This window comes from Siphateles boraxobius, unplaced genomic scaffold, assembly GCF_051911475.1.
Source record: "Siphateles boraxobius isolate OS27281-9 unplaced genomic scaffold, OSU_SipBor_1 7, whole genome shotgun sequence".
NCBI classification, from domain to species: Eukaryota; Metazoa; Chordata; class Actinopteri; order Cypriniformes; family Leuciscidae; genus Siphateles; species Siphateles boraxobius.
This window is the reverse complement of record NW_027509197.1, coordinates 23,545,444-23,555,189: the sequence shown is the minus strand read 5'-3', so window position 1 is coordinate 23,555,189 and position 9,746 is coordinate 23,545,444. Positions and strand designations below refer to the sequence as shown.

The 9,746-nt window shown below is 39.4% G+C and overlaps 1 protein-coding gene across 1 annotated transcript; it reads left to right on the top strand.

The window, feature by feature from the left end:
- The first annotated feature begins 127 nt into the window (after positions 1-127).
- cpap (centrosome assembly and centriole elongation protein) lies at positions 128-9,032 on the top strand. The gene is made up of 15 exons (XM_077215104.1): positions 128-247; positions 1,306-1,695; positions 1,965-2,079; positions 2,300-2,447; positions 2,545-2,626; positions 2,963-4,280; positions 4,773-4,896; positions 4,999-5,164; positions 5,276-5,530; positions 5,724-5,799; positions 7,584-7,765; positions 7,966-8,106; positions 8,312-8,396; positions 8,497-8,617; positions 8,709-9,032. The coding sequence occupies exons 2-15, from the start codon at positions 1,330-1,332 to the stop codon at positions 8,899-8,901; spliced, it is 3,372 nt and encodes a 1,123-aa protein (XP_077071219.1). The 5' UTR covers positions 128-247; positions 1,306-1,329; the 3' UTR covers positions 8,902-9,032.
- Positions 9,033-9,746: the final 714 nt, after the last annotated feature.

The window sequence follows — 9,746 nt, the reverse complement described above, 5'->3', positions numbered from 1 at the left end:
AGAAATGTGTGTGATGCTGCTTACCTGTGCATGTTATTTTATTATTCTCATTATTTCGTGGCGGAAGTACACGACGGAGGGGAGGAGCATAGGAAAACTGCAGCTCCCATCATGCACCGGTGCTTTCGTTTTCATTCGTCTGTCTCGCGGGCTTTGCTTTGTTATGGCGGAATCGTTCGAAACTCACCAAAGTTCAGACGTCAACTGCTGAAATCTTTAAATACCCGCCTTGGCAACCCAGACCAAGGTATGACATATTCATTCACAGCTCTTTAACGATTTTAAAAAATGATATTGTATCGAAAACTGGATTTATATCAGAAAATGCTGCAATCTTTCTGTGCCTTAAAATACTGTTTTATAATTGCCGAACAGAACCAGTGTTAAAACTTAAATGCGCTGCCTAAGGTACCTAGACAGGATTTTGGTCGTCACTGGCAGTTTGTTTCAGTAACGTTAAGTTACGTTAGTTTCCATTTATGTCAATTGCAGCTTCAGAGTCACGGACAGACAGACATTGTTTAATTGATTGTTTTGTTTATCTGTGTGTGAAATAGAGAGCTTATTTTAGTACAGAATTTGATAAAAGTGAGATGCTATGGATTTTAATTTTAATGCAGTAATAGCCCATCTCTTACAATTGGTCATGCCCAGTAGTTAACGCATTTCTCCCCCCAAAAAAGTAAATGGGTTGAAGTGAGCCATTTACTCAACTGATAGTGATGAGCTTTCCATTCAATTGCAGGAAATAATATTACTGTTATAAATATTATAATATTACTCTTCGATAAATATTAAACCTTTTACAGGCTGGTTTATGAAAACGTGAAAAGTGTGTAGCAAAATAACACCATGATATGGGACTATGCATAATTAAATTGTATTTTCCATTTGCCTTTCTTTAGACCACAATTTAAGCAAAAGGTGGCACAGTTTACACCACTACAAATACCCCCAGTTTAACAGACAAGGCTTAAGCCTAGTCCCAGTCTAAAATGCACGTTTGAGCTGTTTTAACTGAAAGCAACTTGCTCTGACATCTTAAAATATGTCAGTCCCATTGTTTTGTCACAAGATGCACACCAGTAATTTTTTCTAAAGAAAATGTAAACAAAATAAAAAATTCTACTTAAATGTCCTAATTGAACTAAAGGCGTAATCCTAAATCCTATCTGTGAAAACAGGCCATATAAATAAAGTACTCTACTCCCTTATATTCTTATCTCTCTCTGTCTGAATAATTGCACTCAGTGGAGTTAACATGACCAACCGTTTAAATATGAATTTGTCAACCCACCTTTTTAGGGTTTGAATTCGGCCAACATCATCATGATGCCATCTCCAGCTGGACTCCCGCAAAGGCAGTTTCACTTCCTCTCTCAGTGGATCCCGGAAAGCTCCCGCGCTGGGGTGATATTAAACGGTTCCCCAGGAGAAGCCGGTTCTGGGTCAGTCCGGAGTAGTGGCAGTCTGGTGGTTCAGGATCCAGATGACTCCTTCAGCTGCCAGTTTGCCCCGCTGCCTATCTCTCGAAGCAGCAGCTGTGCCAGCGTGGATGTGTGCAGTCCAGGTGGAAGTGGCAAGACACTCGGGGAAACTGAGTTGTTTGATGCATCTTTAAACAGTGAGATGCAAAGTATTCAAGATGTTTTAAGAAACACACGGGATCTCCCATTAATAGCTAAGCTTGAACAGGTGAGTTAAGGTGCACAATTAATGTGAATTTTGCAGAGATCTTGCTTTAATAAATTTTGTCTGCTTCTTTTCTTGGGTATTTTAATTAGTTAATTTCATCTCATATGCCAAGATAAAGGAATGATCTGTTAGAATTGCTTCATGGTATTTTACTTTTTTCACATTTATGTGGAATAATTTATAAGTCTAATAATTTAGATTTCTTATTTAGAATGTGTTGTTTCAGGTTTAGTTTTGTAAATGATTTAATGGCTTGTTTATTTATTCAGCTGAAGCAAATGCAACATCGCATGCAGGAGCAGCTAAAAACCCATCAGCAGGAACAGCTGTTTAGATTACAGCATGAACCACAAAGACTTCTGGGAAAACCACAGAATACTGCAGGTACATGATTTATGGTGCATGTATCATTCGTCTGTATGCTAAGAGATCTTATTTAGTACATGTAACCTTCGTTGAATAACAAAATTGAGCTGCAAGCTGTTAAGGCATTGCATCACACTTTAAATATACAAAACACTGTTTGGTCTAAACTTCACTTTATATGGTCAATAACATCAAGACAGGATGAGATTTCTCTAACTTTCTCCATATGCTGCTCTAGAGACCAGTATGTTGAACCAGGAACAAAGTGTGGTGGAGTTGAACACTGGACATAATGACAATGATCCTGATTCTGAAGAATCCTTACAGTCAACGATAGAAGATCAAACTCTATATAGAAAAGAGTGTAACTCAGAGCCACGGGACAGGTAAACTTCAAAACTGCAAGATGAAATACATTGCTTTGACAATGGACAAATGTATTGTGTCAGTCTGGTTGACGTGATATGTGTGTATTTGTTTTAGACCAATCAAATCAGGTTTGAAAACATTTGAGGAAATACTGGAAGAGCAGCTCAAGATGGAAGACCAGAGACTGAAGGGCAAGGTCAGTTACAGAACATGAGGTTACTTGGTGTATAAACCTTAGACGACATACAAATTAATTTTCATGTTGAGAATGATGTGTGCAGCTGAAGACTGAGGAGATGATGTCAATGATGTTTGGAATCAGTAATGAATACGTTTTTCTCAATATCTTTATTTTCAGTAGATGTGACCAAACAGAGTTTGATAAGCTGTAACTGTTAAGTGTATATAAGTATCATCTGTTCAGTACAAAGCACATCTGTAGCATTTTCATCTTATGTAATGTGGATTGGCCTTATCTATCTTTATATCCATGTCTCATCTTCTCATATTTTTTTCATATTTACTTATGTAGAATGCTCCAGCTGAAAGTATGAAGGTAAAGAGACCCTTTCTTAAACGAGGAGAAGGTCTGGCCAGGTTTACTGGGGGGAAAGCCGCTTTACAATCACACAGAAATAGTCCACCTAACCCCAATCCCTCCTTGTGCCCAAATCCAAACGTTTCCCAAGGCCCGGACATGAAGTCCAAGAAGAAGTCCAAAGTAAACAAAACCGAAGGCTCAAAATCGGCACACCATGTGATCCAACGCAAGACTGCTGTGCTCAACAAAGAAAATTTTCCTCAGAATAAAACTACAGCACCAGTGACCAAGATGACAGTTCAACCTCATGTTCTTGTTGCACACCAGGGTCAGAATATGGGCTCCATCTCAGCTCTGTTCCAGCGAAAACCTTATCCCTTATCCAAGCAGAAGATCAACAGTGTCACTACAACAAACGACAATGAAGGAAGAGCATGTAATCGTGTGGAGGATAATGCCTGTGTTGCAGAAAACTCATTTGAGGTGTGGTTTACGGAGCGTAGGGAGCGCTGGGAACAAGATCACCAGCTTGAATGTGCCGAACTCGGAGAGTTTGAGTTGCTAGAAAGAGCAGCAGATGAAATATCCTTTTCCAGCAACTCGTCCTTCATCAGCACCCTCCTTCACAAAGATCGTAGACGTCTCTCCTCCACACCCATCAAATCAACCTATCAATCTGCACAAGGGCCCACAGTAGCTCCTGGTCCCACGTTGGGTCATAGTGTACCAGTCCCTCCTATAAACACATCGATACAGAGAGACGTCATTGGCACAAGGCCAAACGAACTAATGAGAGGGTTCTCTGAAAAGGAAACCGATGAAAAGTTGGATGACAACAAATTGTGCAGTAACTCAGATTTGCAACCCCTTCCCAACATGTCCAATCCACCCATAAGCCACTGCTTTCAAGTGCCCACCACTCTGCCTTATGACAAAAGCACCTATCAAGACAGGGACGGAGCCAGCAGTCCAGAGGGGGATGAAAGGAATTTAAGTAACAATGGAGACTCTACTCTTGTAGAATCAAGGGCCCAGTTAGAGTTTGATGACGATGATACCTGGAATGAACCTGAGGATGAGTCCTGCTGTCCTGCAGAGGAATCCTTATCAGAGAGGGCGCTAAAAAGGAAGGTTGCCTTCTCCAAGGGGGTACAACCAGTAGGTGGTAGTCCACATGCAGTTGGAAATCACAAAGAAGCTTCATCAACATGCCAGTTGGTATCAAAGCTGTTTCCAGTGCTAAAGGATAAACCTTCTCCTCCAGTAACTGCGCAGGAGCCACAGAACATGCCCAGTGAAGAAGGAACAGGTAACGGTAGAAGTACATACAGCTACTGAATGTGCTTATTTGCTTACTGAAATTCTTTATTTTAAATCATTATCATTGCAAGATCTTCAGACCTGCTTCCGAATGAAGAAATGAGCATAATCAATGCTGTGTAAAACTAAAACAAAAAAATATTATTTGCTAGGGATGTCTTCAGTGTCACATGATCCTCCAGAAATTATTCTAACATGCTGATATGGTGCTCAAGAAGCATTTCTTATTATCAATGTCGAAAACAGTTCGATTAAATTCAGACAAGTTTGATCAATATAATGCATCCTTTCTGAATAAAAATATTAATTTATTTACTAAACATCTTACTAACCCCAAAGTTTTAAACTGTGGGATACATGCATGATTACATTTCAGGAAAAACATCTCAACTTCTTTTCCTGAATGTGCACAAATGTAATGCAGTGGTTACATACAGTACTTGCATGATCCTACTAAATCCTGAAACCATTTTTTTTTTAGCTCAATCGAGACTTCTTCGTGAGCGTTTGGTGGAGCTGGAAACAGAGATTGAAAGGTTCAAATCTGAGAATGTGTCATTGGTCAAACTAAAGCAGGAGAACCAGGAAACAAGAGATAATCTCAAGTATGGCCGTTTACCTTTTTTCTTTAAATACTCAAAATACTAAATGTGTAATTTGATATATATTTCAATATTGTTGAAAACTTAAATAACTTTCCAATACAGGAAAGATAGGGCTGAATTTGAAAAGAAGAGGATGGAGGAAATTGCAAAGTGGGAGGAGTTTAAAAGGGAGGAAAATAAGAAACTGCAGCGTGAAAAGAAGCTTTTTGAAAAGCATGCAGCAACTGTGAGAGCAAGACCGGACAAACAAGAGCGAGATGAGATCCAGGTCCGGTTTAATTATCGTCTATTGGAAAAGTATCATTTGGACAATACACTATTTGTTATTGTAATGAATTGTTTGATGTGTTTTAAATTTGGTGGTTTATGTCTGTATCAGGCTCTAAAGCAGCAATTAAACATGCTGCAAGAGGATCTGCGCAAACGAGAGGCTCGTTGGAGCAACACACAGAGCCGTCTTCGGCAGCAGGTAGACGCTTTGAGTGCAGAGAACGCGTCCCTCAGAGACCAAGTGCGGACACTGGAGAAACTGCGTCTCAGTGTGTGGAAGAGTGCTGAGAAAGAGAAGGAAAAAGGAAGGTTCTCTGCATCTAGCAAGAGAGCTAGTACTGGATCCAAAAGTACAGATTCTAGGGTAAGTGTGGATTGGCAGGTCTGAAGGTCCTTCCCTTCATAGACGAGTAGATTCAACGCTTTTCTCTTACATGCATAAAACTAAACAATAATTCCCAGAGGATTGCTTATTTAAATAACTTAAATATATTTATAAACATGTTAATTTGTGTAAGTTTTCACACTCTTACTAGTATGTTTGTTTCTGTGTCTAGAGTCCCTCCCTGAGTGCAAAAAGCAACAGCAGCAGAAAGGGAAGTCCAGAGACACCGATTCCTCTCACAGACTCGGGTAGGTATTATTTATCAACATCACCAGTGCATATTAGTGCTTTTTAGCGCGCTTTAGGGTTGGGTATCTTTTCAATTTTAATGAATCCGATTCTGCTTATCGATTCCTGATTTTGAAAAAAAAAAAAAAGTAGATATCATTCAAGTCTTATTACAAAATATTTCATTGCAGCTGAATACCATGAACAAAAATCAACAGGCTAAAGAACACTTACAGAAGGAACTTTTGACTATTGTTTAAAAATTCCATAGCAAAAACAACTAGCCTAACTAATATACATTGTTAAGCATTAATAAAGACAAGTAAACAATAAAAAAGGACAAATAAACAAATTGGCAATCGCAGAAATAAATACAACTGAACAAAGAAATGATTGAAATAAACAGTGTTTTAAGATTTTCAGGTATTTAGGTACAGAAACTAATCAAATGTAAAATAACACTGGACTTTATAAATAAAATGTACATTACACATATCGTTACAAAAGTTATTCAGTCAAGAACAGCGAGTACATTTTCTTTTGTTGTTTGTACAAAACGTTATTATAGCGACGGCAGCAGACATTTTAGGCTGCTGCCACTTTAAGAGCTACACAGATCCAATATAGTTACACGTGCGTTTTCTTTGTCAACTGTTTACATTCACTTAAGACATAACCGACTGTGTTTATGAAAATTTCGACATATTTTTGTGTGCATTTGTCCATTCAAAAAGACATAGAAGAGGACTCAGTTAGGTATCACGCACTATTAAACTGCTTTCTGTGCACGTTTTGGATATGGGTGTAGTACAGAAAACACCTAGCCTGGGAAAACCCAGACAACTTCCGGCAAATTTAGATTTGCTCTGAAAGTTAGTCTGGCAAAGAGCTCATTGAAGTCCATTTCCAATCCGTCGAAATCGTGGTACCAATCAGAAACGTTGGGGCAGGCTTTAGTTAGTGGTGTGATCGGAGGTTGCTACTGCTGGAGAGATTCGGGAGGGGTCTGTGCCCCTTTACCGATCAGAGCGCGCGATGACACGGAGTAAAGCCTTGTTTATACGCGACGCGTCCGGACGAGCGCGAAGGTGCGCAAAAATGACGCGTTCGGTGCGCAAGACCGGCAAGACCCCATTTCGCTTGCCTGTGTGCACAGGTTTTTTGTAACAGCGAGCGCGGCGCAGCATCCGAGGATGAACGAATTCAAGCCTAATAGCCCGAGCATGTACGTCTCACCACACCGGCACCCAGATTGCGTGTAAATTGCAAAGTTCATTGCAAAGTTTTTTTTTTTGTTAAGTTTTTGTTTACTGTGTGTGATTTATTTAATGGAAAGCACATTCACTTCCAGTTATCTTGCTGTTAATTTTAAATAAATGTAGAGCAAGTAGTGTGTGCTCGTATTCAAAAGTTTGTTCTATAACGTCGCCCTGCATACGTCATCTCCTTCATCGCGCTGATTGGTTTTAGGTCTATCCAATTGCGCCCAGAGGCATTTGAGCTACGTCCGTTAGTGACGCCCCTTTGGAAATGCTTTGTCTATAAAGCTTTGCCAGACCCTAACTCAGTTACAACTGAGAATGGTCTGGTTTTAACCAGGCTAGAAAACACCATGTGAGAATTCTTGCGCTTGAATGGTTTAAAGTCATATTAAAATGCACACAAAGGAATCGATAAGAGGAATCTAAATTTAAATTTTATAACGTGTATCCGATTCTAGAATTGGAATCAATTTTTGATTCCCAACCCTAGTGTGATTACCATGTAGCATTACTCACAAATAATCAATCACATTTTGCCAAAGCTTTTTTCCCTGAACAAATGAAAGAGGGTATAAGCTTCAAAAGGGAGCACAGTCCAGTGGGAACTCAGTGTACAGGTGGACTGGTTATGACTCAGAGGAACCATGATGCTCCACTGATTAACACAGCTGTTATCGGACAGTCAGAGGAGGAACAGGAAGAGATCACGCAGTCTGACAACAAGGTAATGTGTCTTGTTTTGTCTTGTGTATCCAATTCAAAGCTCAAATAGTTCTGACATTTGAGGGAATGCTATTTCAAACAAAACAGATCCACACCCTTCCATAAGGGAAGTGTAGAAATGATGGTCACATTACTAAAATTATCAAAATGCCCAATTTCTAATGGAATTCGGGGTCTAACTCATATTCATGTATGTTTCAGATTGAGAAGGTTCTTCCTGATGGAGGTCGACTTGTTGTTTTTCCAAATGGCACAAGGAAAGAGCTCTCTGCCGACGGACAGACTGTCAAAGTCATGTTTTTCAACGGGGATGTTAAACATACAATGCCTGATCAAAGAGTGGTGAGGCATGGACTCTGAAGAGTGTTTCCATCTCTTATTAGGAAGTTTACACCATGTAATGATCAATAATTTGTGTGAAAACATGTTCTTTCATCCATTTTAAATGCTGTTTTTTGGTGTAATGGTGTTTTGACAGTTAACAATTAAAACTAAGTGAATTTAAAATCAGCATAGTGTTTCAATTAGTAATGCCATTCTCTTTCAGATTTATTACTACGCTGAAGCTCAGACCACACACATAACCTACCCTGATGGGATGGAAGTGCTTCAGTTTCCTAACAATCAAACAGGTGGGCCTGCATTTCTTTCAAAATTAATATTTAGAGGTCCAGTATTATGTCCAGACTACATTTTAAATCTTAATCCCCCCCCCCCCCCCCCCTATTTTAGAGAAACACTTTCCAGATGGTCGTAAGGAAATCACTTTCCCTGATCAGACGGTCAAGACTCTTTACCCTGATGGAAGAGAGGAAAGTGTACTGACAGATGGAACAATAATACAGCTGAATCCGTGAGTACAACTCATGGCCCTCCACCTCAGTGTTATAATAAAGAGACCTAATATATTTAAGTCAAAGCATTTTTATTCTGCTTTCTTTCAGGGATGGTAGTAAGGTGATCCAGTTTAACACTGGCCAGCGGGAGATCCACACCTTAGATTTTAAAAGACGGGAATATCCAGATGGTACAGTTAAAACCGTTTACTCAGATGGACGGCAGGAGACACAATACCCAACAGGACGTGTGCGGTTAAAAGATCCACAGGGTCATGTAATTATGGACACTAAGACATGAATGATCCACAATACACTGTTTTAAGGAAGGAAAACATGGCTTTGAATGAACTTAAATGAAAGAATGTGTGTGCATTTTGTAAATGTGTCAAGTATTTATTTCTGTAAAGAATAAATCTTATGTTGATTTCAGTTTTGTGTGTGAAGTTATATAGTTCTAAATGATACTTTTTGAGAAATAAAATGGGCTTGATGCTATTCAGTGATTTGTAATGACGATATATTGCCTAATCAATGTGGGTATCAGTAGAATAGGTCACTACAGCCTTGGCCAAAAGTATTGGCAGTGATTTACATTTTGTTTCGCAAAGATGTCAGTGTAACTGATAATTTAACAAGTCTTTAAAGGCTTTTATTGGCAAAAACATTTACAGTGTTGATTCTTTTTCTTCTTCATAACCTCACTCTGCAATTCACGCTTGCATGCTGGATATCAGCTTCTGGGTCAAATCCTGACTGAAGGCTGCCCATTTTTGTGGATTGACCACAGGTTTTCTAAGGGATTAAAAGATTTACAGTTTGGATTTTAGGAGTTGCCTGGCCAGATCCAAATTTTCAATATAATGATCTCTGAGCCAGTTTCATTATCCACTTGCCTTGTGACAGTGCTCCATCATGCAGGAAAAGGCACAGATCATCACCAAATTGCTCCTGTACCGTTTTGATACCATCCTTTATTCATGGCAGAATTGTGAGAACCAAATTCCCTTGGATGAAAAGCACCACCACGCATGGATGGTCTCAGGATGCTTCACTGTTGGCATGACAGGAATCATGGTAGCTTTTACCTTCTCAGGACAATTTTCCAGATGTCCCACAGTTGAAAGAGGGCTGCATCAGTAAAAA

Coding starts and splice junctions, on each gene's coding strand:
- cpap (XM_077215104.1), top strand. CDS start 1,330: ATGATGCCATCTCCAGCTGGACTCCCGCAAAGGCAGTTTCACTTCCTC. Junction 2,448..2,544: donor AACTCAGAGCCACGGGACAG/GTAAACTTCAAA, acceptor TATTTGTTTTAG/ACCAATCAAATCAGGTTTGA. Junction 2,627..2,962: donor ACCAGAGACTGAAGGGCAAG/GTCAGTTACAGA, acceptor TTACTTATGTAG/AATGCTCCAGCTGAAAGTAT.